Below are 22472 nucleotides of genomic sequence, written 5' to 3'. Positions count from 1 at the left end.
ACCCGATATAACGCTGTCCCTGAGAGCCAAAAAATCTTACTGTGTTATAGGTGAAACTGTGTTATACTGAACGTGCTTTGATCCACTGGAGTGCGCAGCCCCACCCCCCAGAGCACTGCTTTACCGCGTTATATCCAAATTTGTGTTATATCGGGTGGTGTTATATCGAGGTAGCGGTGTACAATTGACAGAAGAAATGTCAGACACATGATTAATAAACTTTAAAATACATGGAAATTCTACTTTCCTCATAACATTACGGTCAGGAGGTAATTATGACAAATAAAGCCAGTTCTGGTGTGCTACGTAGGAGAGGCCAGTTCAGGAAAGTGTTTTAAAATATTGAGGTTAAAGGGTTAAACGTGTTAGAAAGCAACATTTTGTACTGTGCTGTAAACCCTGATGTGCTTTTGAATGAACAATCCTTAAAAAGTTGTAGTATCTTGATCAGGTGCAAAATTCTCCAGTTGGTAGATCAGATCTACAGCAGCATCAACATCTGGTACAATATGGTCTGGCTCTACCAAAGCAGGATCAAATCTAAAATCTCTGTGACCATGGAACACAGTCTCAGTTATACTCTCTCTGGTGTCAGAGGGCACCTCTGTGTGAGGATTGTAAACCCCAGTACAAACAAGAACAGACCTGCAACTGGTGGCAGTAGCAGGTGCAAGTTCATTTTGCCAAGTGTGGTCTATTTCATCATCCTGAGAAATAGTGGCAGACCTGGTCCCAGCAGCAACTTTGGCCTGGATACGCCCTTTGGAACCTTTTCTGGAATTCTTCTCTTCAAGGTAACGATTATAAAGGTTAGCACCATAGATATCAGTCATTAGGTTGTCCCTGGAAAGCCAAAATATGGTTTCATCAGCAAAGCACAGTCAATTTAGCAGATTTCAGATGTATCAAATATTTTTGCAAAGTTTTGGTAAACAGAATTCCATCTCCCCACACAAATACATGAAAATATATGAAGCATTTGATCACAGTCTCACATCAGTATACAGATAGGGAAAAAGGTCAGCCCAGTGATAGCTATTTTTATTATATCATTTTCATCATTCATGAACAAAGCTTTTAGTCATGGGTATTTTTAGTAAAAGTCATGGACAGATCACTGGCAGTAAAAAAAATTTATGGTCCGTGACCTGTCCATGACGTTTACTATATACCTAAACCAAATACCTATAACTAAAACTTGAGGCGGGTTCTGTGGGTGCTGGTTGGGCGAGGGGGTGGGTGGCAGCACACAGCCCAGGACCCCTGCTGTTAATGGGGTGGGAGTTGCTGGGGCTGACAGGCGCCCTACCCGGCTCTGACTGGCGTGTCCCTACAGTTCTTAGGGGAAGGGCGACCAAGGGGGCTCTGTGCGCTGCTCTCGCCACAAGTGCCGGCTCTGCAACTCCCATTAGCCGGGAACTGCAGCCAATGGGAGCTGCGGGGAGCGGCGCCTGTGGGCAATGTGCGGAGCCCCCTGGCCTCTCTGCCTAGGAGCTGCAGGGACATGCCGGTTGGATCTAAGGAGCCCCTCCTCCAGGTAAGCACTGCCCCATACTCCAACGCCCTGCCCCACCCCTGAGCCCCCTCCCACACACCCAAACTGCAGCTGGCCCAGGGGCTGTCCAGCTCGGACAGCCCTTCAGCCAGTACCAGCCACTGCAGAAGTCTCAGAGGTCACAGAAAGTCATGGAATCCATGACTTCTGTGACAGACATGCAGCCTTATTCACAAGACATTATAGATATGAATAATTCTTGCTAATGCAGACAGGCCAGAAAAAAAAAACATGCATTTATTAGCACTCCTTGCCAATAGTATATTCCAACAACCTAAAAATCAAACACTTTTCCTTAAATACTTGCACAGCCTACTTCAGAAAATGAAACTTTTAATTGGAGAAAAAGGAGCTGTGTATAAATTACTCCAAATTCTTCTACAGAAACTATTACATACAAAAAAGTTAAGGAAATGTTATTGGTTTTCAGTCAAGCAGTTTAAAGTTGGGAAATGCCAGAATTAAGTTTGCCTACACATCCCATACATCTTCCAGCATCTGGAAGTGAAAGAGACAGGAGTCCACATTCACTTCACAGCCCTGGTTCATTCCGTCAGTGGCATCCATCCTGTGGCACTTAAGAGAGAGGGATTCAAGTGGTAAAAATACACTATGTGGTCATACAACTAAAGACCATGAGACATACACATAAAGGTTCAGAACTAAGGCTGCAAGGGCCATTTTCATTCTGTAATGTCCTAACTTGAGTTCTTGACTTGCAACCTTAGCTAGATTCTTTTAACAATTTGTAAGTGTATTCTCCTAGATTAAGAAAAAATACATGTTACTATGTGTAATTAAAAACCCTCCCGTGATGACTGATCAGTGAGGGAGGGTGAACCCTAAACTTTCAGCATACACTAGTAGTTTCAATCTGGAGTCCGCAGACCTTTAGGGGTCAGAAGACTATGTCTAAGATTTCTAAAGGGGTCCACACCTCCAATTGAAATTTTTTAGTAGCCCACAAATGAAAAAAGGTTGAAAACCACTGGCACAGATGTCTAACCAACTGAACTAAAAAACTAACTACATCTGGTGGCAGAAGGCTGTTATCTTCCATGGACCAGACATTGCAAGATGACATGTAACACACAAAAGGGGGTTCCATTATTCAGGTGTTGCCCCATTTTACAGACAGCATAGCTAAGCACAAGGAACTGGAAATGACACACTGTGGCTAAGTGGTTGGGACGTGGGCCTGCCATAACTGAGTTCTGGGTTCTCTTCACAGCTTGCGCAGACTTTCAGTGGGATATGATAAAACCCCCCAATAAATAAGGGTTGTGAAGGGCACAGAATTATTAGAACTGGTGTGGGATTCATGGCCTCCTCATTCCCAGCACATTGCACTTTCCCATACATCAAGGGTATTCTGATAGGAGAAAGCAGTTGCTGCCACCAATTCATCTGAATCTCTTTCAGGAAGTGCTACATGGCATGCTGAAGTAACACCAGGATGGTTTATGCACCATGTATTGGAATAGAGGGGGTTTGGCAAGCTGCACTGAGGGCAAAAACAGAGGAAAAATGGTGATTTCTGATATTTTATAATTTGGCCAAATCTGAATGGATTTACAGGTGGACAGCACAAGGCACCTCCCTCTATCCATGACTATCCCGCTCCCAAATTTCAAAGTCCTGCTGTAAACCATGGAGGTGCCAAACCTTTAAAAAAAAAAAAAAAAGTCTGAAAAATTTTTAATGTTGTTAGGCAACCTTAACACAGGGGTTGCTACCTGTACTGTACTGAGAAATGCACCACCAGTCAAACCACAACGAAAGAGGAGGAATTATGAAATTCAGAAAGATGTCGCTGTTTACCCTAAAATATTGAAAGTGCCCTGAAAGACCCTGATTCACAGAAAAAGGTTTGTTCATAGTGTGCAAGCCACTTCGTTTAACAGAAAAATGTAACAATGTTACATTTTTTATATTCCAAATGCATCGAAAAGGAAAAGAAGAAATATGTTGGGGGAAAGGAAGGTTCATTATGAGGTCCCCATCTGAGACTAATACAACAATAACTTTCACACAAACAAAAGTTTTTCAAAAAAAAAAAGTTAATTTTTTCTAAACATATGATTAGGACAAACTAGGAATAAAATAGTGGGAGCCACAGAATTTTCCTGGCTGTTATTTGTGTTGTAAACAATTTCCTAATGTGTATATTTGATAATCTTACCCAATGGCATAAAGAGTTTGAATAGGCTTCTTCCAGTGTCTTTGTGCTGCCTGCATCCTAATCAGGTACTCTGCATAGTGATAGGTCAATTCACTAGGTTTGCCCATCAAGGCCTCATATTTCAGTTCTTTGCCAGTGATCTTCTTGTAAATATTTTCCAAACAAACCATGAATGTTCCATGCCCAAATCTAGAAAAGAGATTATTACAAATCAAATTGCATTAAGTACACAAAGAAAAAAATTAGAGTTTCAATTTCATGGACTTTTGGTGATACTAAAACAATAAACCTATACCGTTAATTCCTGGACACTAGTACCACTTGCAGATTTCAGCACTGCTTTAAAGCCAGTTGGATGCTATGGAACACTGCATTAACTCACTGGGAAGCATTTGGGGTAGGATGAGGAGAGCAACAACCTCATGTGGTGTTTTGGGGGAAGAGGAGAAATGGCTCAGGGCTGAAAAAGGAGTTTTCACTTAAGAGAGCTAATTTTTACAACTGAAAAATTTGATGCAAGAAAAAAAAAAGTGCATTTTTGCAAACTCTGCAAGAACAGAATGTGGCACTTTGTCTGTTTTGCCAAAGGCATGTTACTTTTGCACAGCTCTGCTCGGGGTCTTGATGCCAATGGTGACGACTACCTCAATGAAAAATTAGTATGAAACACTGTCTCTTCTTGAATTTTGACTACTCCCTTTTATTTGCAATGTGGAGAAGCCCAAAATGGTGAAACTGTCTACATTACATAGTGTATGTGCTATAACTGCACCTACCTTGGAGACTGTGCTTCAGCCATCCACATCAGATCCATATTACAAGCAAGCACGGGTATATGTGGGTAACTGGCTTGATGATGTGGCTTTCCAGGCCAGCCGCCGGTCAGCAGAACATCTATTATCAGTTGAAGATTAGTCTCCCATCTGACTGGTTCTCCAAACAAAACAACAGCTGCAAGAACAAGAAAACATTATTGAAATATTAAAAATGAAAGGTAGATATAATGCAATAACTTTCTAAGATTTAACAAACAGCACCACACCCACGTTAAAATTTGATATAAAAGAAAAGGAAATATCCTAAATCAATTTGAACAAACTTCTATATTTAAAAGTTCAATAAAATGATCAAAGTGCAACATGAGGCAGGGACCATCATTTTGTTCTGTGTTTGCACAGCCCTTAGCACAATGGGTAGAACTCCGAGGCATCATGATAATACAAATAATAAATAATAACATGATGATTTTGGTTCAATCTACCTAAAATTTCAATTCTCTCGTTACAGAAGGATTTCAGAAGTTGTTAAAACCTCATACTGCAATCCACAGGCTTTACAAGATGAATTACTTGATCTTCAATGTTAACTAAATTGCCCCGTACCACTAAACAACATTGACACGTCTAATCACGTTTATAATATTGTGACTGCCATGAATTAACATACAGCACTGTACATAATAATCAGAACTACCAGGACTACCATCTGTTTGTCTCTAGAAAAAAAATACAGTATGGATGTTTATATTCCCAGCTGATTTCTCCAATCGCTAGGAATAAGCCATGGGATAGATCCTGTTCAGTTTTTTTCTTTCATTCCAAGCCCAAATTTCTTACTCCCCACATTTCAAACAGATGGAGGTGAGAAATGGAAGGAATGCCTCTTGCCACAACTTTGCAAATGACTCTGCTGACCAGTGTAGGAGCAGGATTGATTGACTCTGATGGGATTCCAGTTCAGCCCTCCTTTCCAGAAACAAGGAAGTGCAATCTGCTAGAGGAAAGCGAAAAGGAAAGCAAGCCCCTTATCATCCTTCTATCACCCCTCAGAGGCCCATGGGTGGAAACTGAATATTCACACTGTGACATACGGTGCCTTGGGGAAGCACCCTGTAACCCCCCATACTCCTCATCTGTAAATAATTGTGATAGTAAATATAAAGCATGCCTTTCAAGGTATCAGGGGAAAGATTATGATCGGCTGAAAGTAATTTCTCTATCCATATACGCATATCATTAATGCATGTGAAGTTATGAGAATTGTAATGGTGGTCCCTAAAGCAGTAAGATGGGGAATCAGCCAGATATTAGCTCCCCAGAGACAACAGCAAGGAAAGTAACCAACACCCAGGCAAGGTGTCAAACAACCCATCAACAACCACTGTCCAACTAGGGAGCTACAATTCAATGACTCGCCTGCATTAGGCCACACCAGGGGAATTGCTCAATCTTGCCTGGAGAGTCAGCAATACTCCAGACATGTCTGGACTCCTGATCCCATAGGCGCCAACTCTGTGGGTGTTCTGGGGTCGAAGAACCCATGGGGAAAAATTAGTGGGTGCTTGGCACCCAATGGCAGTAAAGCTCCTCCACCCCAGTCTCACCTCCTCCCTCCCTCCCAAGCGTGCCGCGTCCCTGCTCCTCCCCATCCCTCCCAGCACTCCCCGCCCCCACTGCCTAACAGCTGTTTGGCAGCACTTAGCACTTTTGCGGAGGGAGGGGGAAGAGGCAGAGAAGGGGCGGGGACTTTGGGGAAGGGGTGGAATGGGGGCTGGGCAAGGGCAGTGCAGGGGCGGGGGGTTGAGCACCCACCAGGCAGAGGGGAAGTCGGCGCCCATCCTGATCCCGAAGCACACAGGACTGAGGATATAAAACACACAGTGGCCACATGCTGGGCCTCTCTCCTTCACCCACTTATGCTGCAAGCAGTAAGAACACTCTGAAGACTCCAACTGAGGGGACTGGCCCAGATTTCAAGGGTGAAATCTGTATACTATGGACTGAAATATCCAGTAGCGTGAGAAAAACTGCTTAATTTAGATGTTGCCCAGTCTAATAGGGCTGAGAGTTTAGACTGTGTGGTTATATTTCATTTTCTTTTCGTAACTAACTCTGACTTTTGGTATATCGCTTAATATCACTTGTAATCAATAAATTTCTTTTACTGTTGATCTTCACCAGTGAGTTTGCCTGAATTGTGTGGTAAATGTGCTCAGGTTTGCAAACGCTGGTGTATAGCTACTTTCCATTGATGATGTGGTAAATCAGTTAATAAAGCTGCAATGCCCGCCTTGAGCAGTGCAAGACGGTATATTCCTGAGGTACAGTGCTGGGAGATGGAGGGATCTGGCATTGGTGCCTTTGTGTGATTCATGAATGGCTCTGGGAGCATTCATACAATATAACTGGGTGTGGGGCTTCACATGCAGTTGTGCTGAGTTATAACAGCACCTGGAGGGGTTTGGTGCAGGTCACTAGCAAGGCATTGTGAGAGACAGCCCAGGCTGGAGAGAGTTCCAGGGGGCACACAGTCCCAGGCTGCACCCCGGGAATCCTGTCACACACACAAATTACTATGTTACTGTAGTGCGCACACATGTTTTGCATACATTTTATATAGAAATCCTAGGGTTCCCTCTGCCGACCGTCCAAATCACCAATGTGGGGTACAAGAATTTGTAACTGTAAATAAAATTTACAGTGAAGAAGAGATGACATTTAATCTATGCTAGAACAGTTGCAAGATAGGAAAACGGAAGACATACCCTCAATTTTGGGAAGTTCCACAGCTGGCAAATGCTGCAACAAGAAAAAGTAAAGTTATCTCCACTAAGTTAAAGATCCTTTGGTGTTACTAACAAAAAGAAATACAAAGCATTACTCCCACAACCATTCCTTGGCAAACTGATAGAAGATGCACTTTATATTCGGATGTAGCCAGTTCTTGATGTCACTTTGCTTAAAAATTAATATTTCAAAGCACTGAAGTGTAGTCCAGCACAAGGACAAGTTGGACTGATGATTTTTGTATTCTACATTCACAGCTCTGTTCTATTTGCAAGACTTTGGGCAAGTCACAGAATTTCTGTTCCTAAGTTTGCTCATCTGTAAAATAGGTATATTTACCTTTCTACCAGGGTCGTTGCAAGGTTAATATTTGTATAATGCTTTGAAAATCTCAGCAGACAATACATTTGAGAATACTTTATATTTCTAAGGAAATCAACAGATGTTTTATAACAACTGCTACACTAGGTGCAGCTGGAAGCTAATGATTTGCACTTCCTTCTCCACACTTCCCAGAGATGGCACACAAATTAGCACTATCATGGACTCTTATCTTTCCATGGTTGCATGGCAAGCTGAGAGGTGACATTACCGAGTCACACACAGTGAACCTCAACTTGGAAATTCTGGCTTATGTTGATTTGTGTAAAATCTTCAGTTTTATCAAAGCATAGTTCCACTGATGGTGATAACACACAGAGGACTACTCCAATCTCTGCAGTACATCTTTAATTAGGTTCATGTAAATAACTAAACTAAAGAAGCAAAATATATTGAATTACTTTCCAAAGCATCTCCAACCAGATTCTAGCTCTATTTTCATATGCACATTAACTTCTTAGTTGTATTTTGGCCCAAATCCTTATTTTGTCATGTCATTAAAACGAATTTTCTACATACAAAATAAATAAATCGAGAATCGTAAGAGTTCCAAAAGAGCAGCTGAAGTTCGTGTAATTCCTTCCTCATAAAACAGATAGTGACTCCTCTGGAACTGTTCCTAAACACATACAATGTGCTTATGAAATATCTGTTTGGAAGACAACGTGGAGGGGAAAGCGGGTGCCTCTGGGCAATAATCTGCATTTCCAAATGAAGGCATTTCATAGTTTATTTTGCCCCCAAGATTTCGCTACATAGTATGAGCAGATATTTGGCCTGCTTATGATCAGCAAGCCCTCGGTCATTTTAAAAATGTTTTTATGTTTATAGCTCTTATTTTTAATCTCACCAAGTACAAAAAGGGGGGAAACATTTTTCCTGCATATTTTTAAAGCAAATTGTAAGGATCATGAAATAATTGATATTAGAAGTTCTCTGCACATAGCTGGTAATCACTGCGCAAGTTTCCTAACTCCATCAATGATCCACAAAACAAACCCAAAAGGAATCAACTCTGTGGTGAGTGAGTGTTTTCCAACACAGTTAACCATGTGGAGCTAATCAGTCTCTATAGAGACTGCCAACAAGAGTACCAATTAGTGGCACTGGTGGTGGTAGTGGGTTTTTTGAGAGATCTGGCATGATAGTCCTGATGACAGTTCTGTACTGTAGCAATAAAGCAGATTTATGTTCAAAATGCTGACACAAGCGGGTTTGCTAGAATATCACTAAGAAAAGTGTGTTTAAGTTCCCATCATACTCTTGTTGCACACTTCAACCATGTCATTAGAAGATTTGCATATTATGGCAATATTATACTTCAGGCTAACAATTTTGAATTATGTACATCATTCCTATGAGTAATGTCGAAGATTATGTAGTATTCAGTTGCTGTTTTCCCATCTAAAGTATATAAAGTCACTAAAGGGTCAGAATTGCTATTATTGAGTTATATGTTACATATCTCAAAGTAGTTTCCTAGAGACACGCAAGATTTAGCTCGTACAAACTCTTTGGGTTGCTTAGTCACACTATTTTTCTCTCTGTCTTTACAGGCAGCTAAAAGTACGGTATGTGCATTTTTACACTTAGGCAATTCCATCTTGCAGTCCTTTCCTGATGTTCGTGTAGTTGGCTGTTCTCAACTGTTCAAACTTATTCTGTAAGCAGTTAAACACTGAGTGACTGAGAACCACCTGTACCTTTACAGACAGAAGTTAAACAAAAGGCTTCAATTAACTTTCATTAATACATATTTGCAGACACATCAAACAGATTAGTACGTAAATTAGTATCACATGTACATCAAGTCAACAATACAGCGAAGGCACCATTCCAAAGGCAGACAAAGGCTATCCTGGGTGTTGGTTTGTTTGTTTTATCAGATATCATATTAACATCACCTGCTGTAGAAAACTGGCTTAGAGTGTGTGTATGTCAGTTTTCGCTATCAATTTTCAGACATTACCAGCTTGCATTGGAATAGTAAATCAATGACAGAAATTTATAAAATGACTGAAGCTACTGAGCAGCCACACTGTATATTCTCCAATGGAAACTACAGATTTGGGATAAGCATTCCAGACCAGGCATCAGTGAAACAAGGGCTGAGTGGCTACTCAGTTAGTAAAGATTTTGACTTCAGGGCATAACCATTTGACCTGTATTACTCCTGCCTCAAAAGGAGCATAAGTTGTACTATATTTTGTTAGGCAACTGGTTGTTAGAGTTGGATGGGAAACTGTTTTTCCATCCCAAAAGAATTTGATATTTCAAAAAATATTCCTGACCCAAACTGTGACAAAAAGGCAAAAATCTCAAAAACTTTCATGAACCGATAATCCAAACAAAATTTCAGATCAGGTAAATCAAAGCATTTCATTTTGATAGTTTCAAAATGTTTTGGTTTCAATCTTTTAATTAAGACCTTTAATTTATACTAACAAGTATAAATTAAAATTTCAAAACAAAGAAGTTTTGACGCAAAACAAACCTTTCATTTAGAAAATGTTAAAGTGGGATATTTTGACAGTTTCAATGCTTTTTGCCCCTATCAGTTTTGGTTTAGACAAATCCACATTTTCCAACAAAATGCATTTAATTGGAATTCCTGATCTAGTCATAACCTAGATTTAAAGGAAACAGATCAAGCAGAACGAATAGGAGGAGACTGAGGGAGAATCACCTGAAAAGGACATTTTGGAGACATTAGTACAGGTCTGTTCCATCATATGCGCATTTAACATGCACAATTTCAGTTTTACGTGGTTGCCAAAAACAACAAACAAAGAGAAAAATAACAATTTTAATACTGTACCTGTAGTGCAGGCGATTCTGCCCGCCATTACACTCAATGTAATTTTGACTATACGCGATTTTCGCTTTACGCACTGACTGCGGAAGGTAACCCCAACGTAAGATGCAACAGATCTGTGTTGATTACTGATTACTCTCGCCCCTTGCTCCACCAATATGGCCACCAGGTGCCCGTTATCTACCGGGTAATGAGCGTTGGGGTAGGGCGGAGGTTCGATCACTGGATGCCCTGGGGGGGGTGTCAAGTCCCCACGGGTAGCGACGGAGAGCACGCAAGCAATCACTCTTAGTGTTTAAGAGTATAAGGGTTTATTAAATGAATCACAGATAATGATAAGGGAAAACACGATCAGTTACATCTGGGGCTTACAACACACTACCAAAGCAAATAATACAAATACTGCAATTACAAATAAAAGCTGGCCCTGGTATTTTTCTAAATCCCAATAGTTATCTAAATCATTCCAGGGGTTAGTAGGAGTAATATTGGTGCTATTAGTAATCATAAGTGCAGCAACTAATTTCCCTAAACAAATTGTGAGGCTCAACTGATCCCCCTTGCTTTTGAGATTTCCTGGTCAACGGGTTTCCCCTAGCAGGAGTCTCAGGGCGGCTAGAATCAGTCTTTGCCTCTTATCTATCAGTACAGAATACTTAACAGCTAATTATACTTACACATACAAACCACGAAAGTTTCATTACGGCCGGCAACCGGTTAGGCTTCAGGAAACGCGTGAGCCGAGAGAGCGTCCAAGGTGATCAGGCCTGGATACGGTTTCGACAGGAATTCGGGGGCTCTCTGCCCGTCCCCGGGAGGGGACCGGCAATATATAGTAAATTTGTCGTCATAGTTTGTGATAAGCCAATTGAGGGGTTGCGAGTGACATATGCCCATACAAGGGAGGCAGACGGGCTTTAACATCTTTACTCAGGAAGCAACCGTCGCGAGGGGAACTGTGTCTCTTCAGGCTGGCTAACCACAAGGCTGCTTTTCCTGTTGCAAGTTCTGCTTTCAGAGCAGCTATATGACAGTTCTGAGGGCTGGGGGAAAAATCCGTTGGGGGGTGGAGGCCGGAGCACCCGTAGTCTGGCCCTGGGGCCCCACTTGGGGGTCAAACAATCTGTATAGCTCCAATTTTTTGCTAAAAAAGTAAATATTTAGATATTCACAGCCTATCAAAATTAAAGTAAGATTGTTGAGTTAAAAAAAAAAAAATTTAAGGAGAAACACTTCAAACAATGAAATGCACAGGGGAAACATTACAGAAGGAAACTCCCAAGAAACTTCAAGGAGGAGAGAAGGAATTTATTTTTGACAGAAGATTTCAGGCAGTGTACCCCAAATATTAAGGAACTAGCCTGAAAAGTTCTTTAATCTGAGAAACTACAACGAATATCGTTTAAAAAAAAAGAGGAGCGATTTCTTCTGAGTGCTTATGAAAGGTAGTGAATTGAGAGTACTGCAAACTGAAGCAATGCTCCATTTACATACAAGTTTCCTTACCAACATGCCTCCATCTCACAGGTTGTACTATGGCAATAATATTGAAGTAAATTTACGAAGAAAATCCATTGCAGCAATCTTGAAATCTTGGGCAATGCTACTGGCTTAAAGCTGGATCCCTGTGCTGAGGCAGCTATGCATGCAGTCATAGCGAGGGATCTGGCAATCCACAAGAAGAAATAATTCATATAGCAAGCCTGGGATCCTAATGCCTGAAGTTCAGTGTGAAAGGGAAATTCAGCAGAAATACAACATCACTGTTATGTATGCCTATGTATCTGCTTTGATATATTTTAGTTAATAGGACAGGCAAGCAAGCAGTTCCTTTGGAGAGAATGCAACAATTTGCAAAAAACATTAATGTACAATCAAAGCAACATCACAACTTAGTAGTAGTAACTTGCCACTACTGTCACACTCTTATGGGAGCCGGGGGGGGGGGGGGGGGGGGGGAGGGGAGGGGAAGTATCAGGGAGTAGCCATGTTAGTCTGTATCCACAAAAACAACAAGGAATCCAGTGGCACTTTAAAGACTAAAGATTTATTTGTGCATAAGCTTTCGTGGGTAAAAAACCCACTTCTTCAGATGCATGGAGTGAAAATTACAGATGCAGGCATTATTATATTGACACATGGAGAAGGGAGTTACCTCACAAGTGGAGAACCAGTGTTGACAGGGCCAATTCAGTCAGGGATGTAATCCACTCCCAATAATTGATGAGGAATTGTCAATTCCAGGAGAGGGAAAGTTGCTTTTGTAATGCGCCAACCACTCCCAGTCCCTATTCAAGCCCAAATTAATGGTGTTAAATTTTCAGATGAATTGTAGTTCTGCAGTTTCTCTTTGAAGTCTGTTTCTGAAGTTTTTTTGTTCAAGGATGGCCACTTTAAAATCTGTTATAGAATGTTCAGGGAGATTGAAGTGTTCTCTTACTGGCTTTTGTATGTTACTATTCCTTATGTCCGATTTGTGTCCATTTATTCTTTTACGTAGAGACTGTTCAGTTTGGCCAATGCACATGGCAGAGGGGCACTGCTGGTACATGATGGCATATATCACATTAGTAGATATGCAGGTGAATGAGTCCCTGATGGTGTGAATGATGTGACTGGGTCCTCTGATGGTGTCGCTAGAGTAGATATGGGGACAGAGAAGACAACGAGGTTTGTTACAGGGATTGATTCCTGGGTTAGTGTTTCTGTGGCGTGGTGTGGTGTGTAACAGATTTTAAAGTAGCCATACTTGAACAAAAAAAACTTCAGAAACAGACTTCAAAGAGAAACTGCAGAACTAGAATTCATCTGCAAATTTAACACCATTAATTTGGGCTTGAGTAGGGACTGGGAGTGGTTGGCTCACTACATAAGCAACTTTCTCTCTCCTGGAATTGACACCTCCTAACCAATTATTGGGAGTGGACTACATCCACCCTGACTGAATTGGCCCTATCCTCACTGGCTCTCCACTTGTGAGGTAACTCCCTTCTCTTCATGTGTCAGTATAATAATGCCTTCATCTGTAATTTTCACTCCATGCATCTGAAGAAGTGGGTTTTTTACCCACGAAAACTTATGCACAAATAAATATGTTAGCCTTTAAGGTGCCACCGGACTCCTTGTTCTTTTTTTTGTTTTGTTCTGTTTTTGTTTTGTTTTGTTTGGGGGGGGGGTTGGGGGGGAGGGGGAGAAGAGCATTACCTCTCCATCTCTCTTAGATAACTGGTAGACTTTCCAAAGTAGCAGATTTGTCAGGCAACTGCATTAAATCCAAAGATTTGCCTGTTTTCCTCAATATTAGATAGATTGAAGACTGTAATGCAACACTTTTTTCAAGTCAACCAATTAAAACATGCCCTAGACTTTACAGTGGAGAGCCAATGTGAACTTCAATAAAAGTACTTGCCAAGTTGACTTGTTAGAAGGTATATTGAATACCTTTAAGTGTTGCAGAGAAATAAGTACATCGGTAGAACGCATGAAGTCAAAGTCAAAAGCATATTAAAAATGAAAAACTAAAAAGCCAATTTTGTGATTTTAGACTAAGAAGAAATCTCCAAAAAGTAGAATGTCAGCCAATGAACAGACAGACATAGAAAGGTTTCAACATAAATCATGCACTCACCAAAACTTTAGGCCGTCTGTCATGGTCAACCATATCCAGTAAAGGAAATGTCTCACGCAGTATATCAATGGTAATAGGTTGACAAAAACCCAGGCTGGGAAAGCACCACTTAAGGATCCAAAAATACTTATTTGTACAGCTTAACAGATTTTAAAAGTGTGTGAAGTCAATAAATTCTATCATATAAAGTTTACAATGCTGGCAAAGCGACTCACATACCAATGAGCCTGACTGTTCTTGTATGAAATAGATAAAACATTTCATATATTTTGTCCTACAGATATATTGTGAGAATTCTCAGATTGAAAGTAATGGTAAAAACTAGCGCCGTCAAGCGATTAAAAAAAATTGATCCCAATTAATCACAAAACTAAAAAAATTAATCATGATTAATTGTGCTGTTCAACAATATAGAATAGCATTTACTTAAATATTTTTGGATGTTTTCTGCATTTCACTTTATTTTTTATTACAAATATTTGCACTGTAAAAAACAAAAGAAATAGTATTTTTCAATTCAGCTAATACAAGTACTGTAGTGCAATCTTTTTATCATGAAAGTTGAACTTTCAAATGTAGAATTATTTTTTTTTTAAAAAAAACTGCATTCAAAAATAAAACAAATGTAAAACTTGAGAGCCTACAAGTCCTCTCAGACCTACTTCAGCCAATCGCTCAGACAAACAAGTTTTGTCACAATTTTCAGGAGATAATGCTGCCCGCTTCTTGCTTAAAATGTCATCTGAAAGTGAGAACAGGTGTTTGCATGGCACTGTTGTAGCTGGCGACGCAAGATATTTACGTGCCAGATACACTAAAGATTCATATGTCCCTTCATGCTTCAGTCACCATTCCAGAGGACATGTGTCCATGCTGATGAGGGGTTCGGATCGAGAACAATCCAAAGTAAAGAGGACCAACGCATGTTCAATATCATCATCTGAGTCAGATGCCACCAGCAGAAGGTTGATTTTCTTTTTTGGTGTTTTGGGTTCTGTAGTTTCTGCATTGGAATGTTGCGCTTTTAAGACTTCTGAAAGCATGCTCCACACCTTGTCCCTCTCAAATTTTGAACGGCACTTCAGATTCTTAAACCTTGGGTTGAGTGCGTTAGCTATTTTTAGAAATCTCACATTTGGTACCTTCTTTGCGTTTTGTCAAATCTGCTGTGAAAGTGTTCTTAAAATGAACAACATGTGCTGGGTCATCATCCGAGACTACCATAACATGAAATATATGGCAGAATGCGGGTAGAACAGAACAGGGGACATACAATTCTCCCGCAAGGAGTTCAGTCACTAATTTAATTAACACTTTTTTTTTAAATGAGCATCATCAGCATAGTAGCGTGTCCTCTGGAATGGTGACTGAAGCATGAAGGGGCATATAAATGTTTAGCATATCTGGCACGTAATTACCTTGCAATGTCAGCTATAAAAGTGCCATGCAAACATCTGTTCTCACTTTCAGGTGATATTGTAAATAAGCAGGCAGCAATATCTCCCGTAAATGTAAACAAACTTGTTTGCCTTAGTGATTGGCTGAACAAGAAGTGGGAATGAGTGACCTCATATGCTCTAAAGTTTTATATTGCTTTTTTCTTTTTTTGGAGTGGAGTTATGTAGCAACAAAAAATCTACATTTGTAAGGTGTATTTTCATGACAAAGAGATTGCACTACAGTACTTGTATAAGGTAAACTGAAAAATACTATTTCTTTTGTTAATCATTTTTACAGAGCAAATATTTTCAAGAAAAAATAATATAAAGTGAACACTGTACACTTTTATTCCGCGTTGTAATAGAAATCAATATATTTGAAAATGTAGAAGAGCATCCAAAAATATTTAATAAATTTCAGTTGGTGTTCTATTGTTTAACAGTGCGATTAATCATGATTAATTTTTTGATCGCAATTAATATTTTTGAGTTAATCACATGAGTTAACTGTGATTAATTGACAGACCTAGAGAAAACAGTTAACCTGTGTTGTTCAGTGATAGCACAGGTAAGGCAAGAAATCACCACACTTGCTATATCTTTTTTATCTTTGTTTAAAGATAAACTTAAATGAGTTAATCAGAAATCAAGGCAACACCAGCTAAATACGCATTCCAAAATTGTTAATCATTTGCAAAAAAAAAGTTTGGCTACTTCTGTAGTTAAATTACCTTCTACAAGTATTTAAAATAAGCAATTCACTGCTTCTTAGGAAGGAATGGAGAGGAGGAAGAAAGCGGAAAGAGCAATGTCTCCTATGTTGAAAAAGAAATCTTTTAATTTGTGTAGCAATGCACTTAAATGGAGACAAATCCTATTAATTTCAACCCGAGTTAATAGAGTGGATCAAATCAAAAACACCCTGTTTAATTTGTGTAAAAGCAGCACATAGTCCTGCACATAGTCCTACACTCAATACTAAATGGACTTCCTTTCATAATAATTCATGTGACAGCACAGAAGAAGTGATAAAAATATTTAACAATTGAAAATTAAATGATCAGAATGTGTTTCTTTCAGCACTATCATCTCAGTCACATGTTAAAATTATACTTTAAAGTAAGACTATCTGGTGTAAATATATTATCTAATCATACCTGGGGTTTATACTGTAGATGACATAGATTTTCAAATTCAGTCTTGTACAATATCCAACACGTGTGGTTTCTTAACATCTACTCTCTACCAGATCCAGACAAATAAACCAATCCCTCATGTACATGTCATATTTCCCAACATTTGTATTAAGTACTAAAAAGAATACAAACATCCATGCACAAGGTCCCTCCTTTAGTAATTGAATAGTAGTAACTTTCACATCTCAGAGTTTGTAGAAACATTTGACCTTTACAGTGTTAAGCATTAGTCATGTTTTACTATACCTCTTCATGACATGACATAGGTAAAATGCACGCTAATACATTACTAATTTTTAATGAGACCCTACAGCAGGACATTAGTTGACCTAGAAGGCAGTGTTAGTGTTCATTATCATGTGAGTTTACATTACATATTAACTATGGGTTCCTAGGAAAAGAAAATATACAGAGGCAGTTTCAAATTTGAAAATGCATACTTCACACCAAAAAGCCCTGTATATCTGCTTTTTTAATAAAAATATGCAAGTTAACAAAAACAATTTCATCCATGAACTGGTATAACCTGAGACAAGTGGCCCAGCAAATTTGTTAGGCTCTTTATATAGAGGCTTTATAAACTGGTTTTAGACATATTACATCATCTGTTAAATAGCATTATGGCATCTCAAGACTCATCCCTGAAGCAGTAAAAATCCTTAAGCTGTGATTTGTCGCTTTCATTTAAGTTTAGGGAATATGTCATCATCCTGGCCTAAAACATATATAATAGGCAGGGCTGGCTCCAGGTTTTTTGCCGCCCCAAACAAAAATATTCCCCTCCCCCAATCCCTTTTTTTGGCTTTTACACGTTTGCATTTTGCAATTTTTTTGTTTTGGTTTGGTTTTGACTGTTTAAAATTTAAAAAAAATGAAAGACAATTTGCAGTTAGTGAAATAAAACAATTGCCTACTAGTGTGCTCATTTACTACTGGGCCGACCATGGAGCGAGCTGGGCTCTGTCTGCCTGGGCCGAGCTAGGGCTGCCCCTGTGCTGGAGACCTTGGCATAGGCAGGATGTCAGCGCCAACCCTAGGGCTCATGTGGTCTGTGCGGGTTGGACCAAGTCACACTGCTGCCGGGCTACCCAGCCTGACTGTTGCTGCCGAGTAGCCAGAGAGGCCTGGAGCTGCGTGGGAGACACAGAACAGCTCTGCCTCCTGTCTCTTCTTCCCAGCGAGCATGCCTGGGGACTTGGTGCTGCCCTCCGGAGTTGGGCATCGCAGCTCCATGCGGGCAGGAGCAAGCAGTGGGCACTGTGGGGATGGGGGAGGGGGCTGCCCGGTCTCTCCAGCCAGGGCACAATCACTTCCGCTCCCCCGGCGCCAATTCCAGTCTGAAATGGCTGTAGCAGCCCTGCCCACGGTGTCATGTCTTGCTATGCAGCGCGGGGAGGGGAGGAGGCTCTGAGGTGGCTCTGGGGTGGCTGTGGGGTTCGGCTGCCAGGGCCCGGGGAAGAGCAGCTGGTGATTGCAGGGCAGCGTGCCTGGGCCTCCTACTCTGCAGGACCTCCGCGAGCCCACCATGGGCTCAGCCTGCACAGCAGCACAAGTTCGGCTCAGCCTGGGCTGCCACTCCTTTCACTGGGCAGGAGGAGGCGGCGGCAGGGGACAAGCCAAGGAGAAGCCCGCAGCCAGTGCTGGAGGAGTGGCCCACTGGGCCGCCGTGTTCCGCCGCCACCCCCTGCACTCCGCGACCAGGGCAGGGCTGTGCTACCGGCTCCTGCCTGCGGGGGGGGCTGGCCGCTACCCGTGGGAGTGCGGCAGGGACACGCTCACCACTGAGCCGGCTCCCTCTGCCCCGCTGCACAGCCCTGGTGGCACCCAGTCAGAGAACAACAGGGTGGTCAGGATCCAATCCAGGACACTGCCTTAGGTTGGAGCTGGGGCCCCAACATTATGCCGCCCCTGGCAATTTGCCGCCCCAAGCACCTGCTTGTTTTGCTGGTGCCTAGAGAAGCCCCTGATAATAATAAGTGAAAAAAATTGGAGAGTATTATACTTTTCAGTGTAGAGGGTGAACATTGTGTTAGGATTCCCTCACCCTCTAAAATACACCATGTGCTTTTGCTCAAGTGACGGATGGCCTTTACCTGTTCTACAGGATAATCTGAACTGGCTGAATGAAAGTACTTAAAAGTAGAAAACTTCCTTTTCAAAAGGATACTATTTGGCAATGTCAAGAAGTGGTCCTTGCCCAGACATCAGAACGCATTTGTCATGGTAACATTTGAACATCCGTAAAGGACTATGAGACATCACAACTTGGTCTTGTGAAATCTGTTTGGGATAAAATAGGAATTTGGTATTGCTTTCAAATCATCTTTGTCTTTGCTAGATTTAATCTATAATGATGCAAACTGTATTTCAGTTTGTTAACCAAAAGTCACTACAGAAAATATGTCCCCCCCCACCACCTTTGCCACAATCATCATTCAATTGCTTCCCAAATTTCCTAGCCAGAATATTTTACATGATACATGGCAGAAAAAGCATTCTGAGTCTTAGCTTACAAATAAACACAGCAAGCCTCCATTTTAGCTTACAGAATTCCTGTATTCAGCATTGGCACAAATCATCAAATTGAGATACCATTAATAGACTGAACATGGAATCTCCGGACTCAGAAATGCCTTATTTCTAACCCTGGATCTGTCACCAGATTGCTGTGTGGGCCATGCTACGTCACTACACCCTCTCTGTCTTAATATCAATATCCAGTCCTTGAGTTAGTGAATTTTTCTCTAACGACTATATGATCTGAAAAATTGGGATAATAATCCATTACTCTGCAGAAGGTTGTTACAATAAATCAATGTTTGTAACAGGGTTTTGAAGACTGTGAATTCTAAGGATTATGATGATACCTCAGGTCATTTTAACACCTTAATATTTTCGGATATTATTTTATACGTAGATATATATTGCCCATGACACCTGTTGAAATGAGGATCACTACAGAGTGAAAAAAATCTTGTTCTAAACTTTAAACATTTATCTTAGCAGGATTCAAACACCCAGCCCTTGACTCATGACAAGCACTTTAACCCCATGAGCAGCAGTACCCAGTCCTCCCTATGTCATATACCAGGACAGAAGTGTTTCATGTACAAGAGGGAGGCAGGAGTTAGGAGCAAGTTATCATCTTGGATGATGATGTCATTGCAGGAGATCAGTTTGCATTAGCAGAATTTCATGCCAGCAGGAAATAGAGCTACTAGTGTGGAACTCTTAGGCAGATAATTACTACCAAAATACTAATGTACCCTTTGATATTGAGAAATACCATTAGTAGTAGTTAATAATAATAACACTTTGTACTTCTAGAGTTCCTTCCAACCAAAGATTTCAAAGGGCTTTACAAATACTTGATTTTCTCTTATTCAAAAAGAAAACCAGAAGATTGTTAACTGAACAGCTGAAACGCATTTAATGCAAGATCCTCTCCTCATTACATTCCCTCTAACAAAATTCTGAAACCTTTAAAATAAGTTTACATTACTCACCGGCACTCCCAAAATATGAGACAACTGATCAGCTTTCTTCTGGCGAAGGCAGTTTCCTGCATTGGTGACAAATACTACTGGCACCAAGAATTGTCCCTGAGAATTAACTAGCTTTTGAAAGGCTTTTTTTGCAGCAGGAATTGGAGTCTTTCCTCGTACCACTACCCCGTCAATGTCGAAGAGGAAGCCAAAGGTAGTTATGTTGGGCTGTAACAAGAAAAAATATGTAATTATTTCCATAACTGCACACATTCAATAAAGCTTAAATACAAACCAAGAAAAGCTGTATGACCTCCTGGAGTTCTGTGAATGGGTCACCTCCTCCCATGCACCAGGTGCCACACAGATAAAACCAGACACTGCAACATTTCTTATGGTTATGGAAGCACAACTGCCAAACTTACCAGTGCAAATTTTTTCCCCCTATCTCAAGCCCTTTTTTAGTGCCCAAATAATTGTGACCTCCCTAGAGATTCTTACAAATGAGAATAAGTTTCAAAGCATTTCAGAACATTGGCCTAAATTCAGCAAAACTGGCACAAGATGATGTAAAGAACACACTCCAGAGTCAGTTAGTTTTTTTGTGCCAGAGAGAGATATCGTCTCTGCAGAGTGGTGTAAGTTGAGTTTTTTCCCTGCTCTGAATATTTATCAGTATTTTGTGTGTGCGTCTAATGAGAAGACTGGTGCTTTCCATTACCAACAAAATAAACATAATACAAAGCAAATGTGGCTATCATGGTGAGTGGGCTGTGACTGCAACTGCGGCAGAGTGTTCTTTTTACATAACACTTAGATATTAAGTTTTCTCTTGTGATGTTCACATCACCCTGTTTCCAGGCATATTCAACTGTAGCAGCCGTTCTCAAACTTCATTGCACCGCAACCCCCTTCTGACAACAAAAAATTACTACATGGTCCCAGGAGAGGCGGACCAAAGCCTGAGCCTCACCACCCTGGGCGAGAGGGCCAAAACCGAAGCCCAACGGCTTCAGCCCCAGTCAAGGGGACTTGTAACCTAAGCCCCATCACCCAGGGCTGAAGCCACCAGCTCCAGCTTTGGCCCCAGGAAGCCTCAGCCAGCCCTTGCAACCCCATTAAAACATGGTTCAGACCCACTTTGGGGTCCTGACCCAATTTGAGAACCACTGAACTATAGCTTAACAAGTAGGGCTCCTCTTTCTCACACTGCAGTCCAGCAAGTACTCACCTTCCTGAATGCAAGAAATATTGTATTACAGCTGGAACTAATAGTGCAGCCTATCAAGGTTGCCCAACATTTCCTATTACAAGACCCTGTTTTCCATTGCTAATGACTGTGCCAGCCTTTAACCATTTGGGCTGAAGTTTCCCATGCTGGGTGTCTGCTTCAGACAGAAGCTTTTGGAAAATTTCACCCATTCCAAGAAGGAGGCTGGAGAAAAATATGTTTTGTCCATATTAAAAAAATTCTGAAGACTTTCTCTTTGAACAAGTCTAGCACCTCCCTACTTTCGAGGAAGGACCTGAAATTTGGCAGCGGGTGGTCATTGTATCAGGGATGAGCCTTTTGCTGTCCCTTTAAAAAGGTATCCAAATTTGGCCAAGTTACAAGCTTTTGAAAAACTGCAGTTCACACATGCTCAGATTTTAGCAGCTAAAATCTGAAAAAGTATCCTCCCTGAGCATGCTCCAACCCCTCATAGCTCCTGTGTATGAGCAGATTACACATCCATCATCCCTACGGAGTGATGGTGCACACTCCCTCCAGCTCAGGGATAAAGCCAGACTTCCTCTGAAATGGCTACTTGGAGCTGGGCACTGGAACTGAGAGCACAGAGACAGTCTCATCCTGTGCTCTCACTGACACTACCTTCTCCCTGCTAGCACCCAGAAAGCATCTGATTCAAATGCAAAGGGAAAAGAACCCAGACTAGAGGGAAGGGGAAAGAGTAGATTAGGCCTGAAACAAATATTCCTGAGTCTCTAGATTCCTCTGCTGTCAGTAAATCTGTGTGTAATCCATGACTAAGTGTGTATCTCATCTCCTTCTAGTGCATTATGATCATATAATTAAAGACTATCATACTATTGGATAGGGAATGAACACAGCTGTGTAGCAAAGAAGGCTGTTATCTGTAGGATCCTCTCCTTATCTGTTGTAGAAATTGGAAGATATGTAGTGAATGAGGCAGGGGATTGTAGGAAAAGAAAGGATGGTCTCA

The 22472-nt window shown here is 41.1% G+C and overlaps 1 protein-coding gene across 1 annotated transcript; it reads right to left on the bottom strand.

Moving 5' to 3' along the window:
- Positions 1 to 112: 112 nt before the first annotated feature.
- Positions 113 to 20520, bottom strand: LOC115654822 (haloacid dehalogenase-like hydrolase domain-containing 5). The gene is made up of 7 exons (XM_030569625.1): positions 20269 to 20520; positions 18930 to 19042; positions 14128 to 14221; positions 7282 to 7315; positions 4514 to 4688; positions 3738 to 3926; positions 113 to 843 (listed from the first exon to the last, which is right to left on the bottom strand). Exons 1-7 carry the CDS (start codon positions 20518 to 20520, stop codon positions 426 to 428), a joined length of 1275 nt encoding a protein of 424 aa, XP_030425485.1. The 3' UTR covers positions 113 to 425.
- Between the last annotated feature and the right edge of the window lie 1952 nt (positions 20521 to 22472).

This window comes from Gopherus evgoodei, chromosome 7 (assembly GCF_007399415.2).
Source record: "Gopherus evgoodei ecotype Sinaloan lineage chromosome 7, rGopEvg1_v1.p, whole genome shotgun sequence".
Classification (NCBI taxonomy): Eukaryota; Metazoa; Chordata; order Testudines; family Testudinidae; genus Gopherus; species Gopherus evgoodei.
Note: the sequence above shows the minus strand (reverse complement) of the source record. Positions and strands in the feature narration are given on the sequence as shown.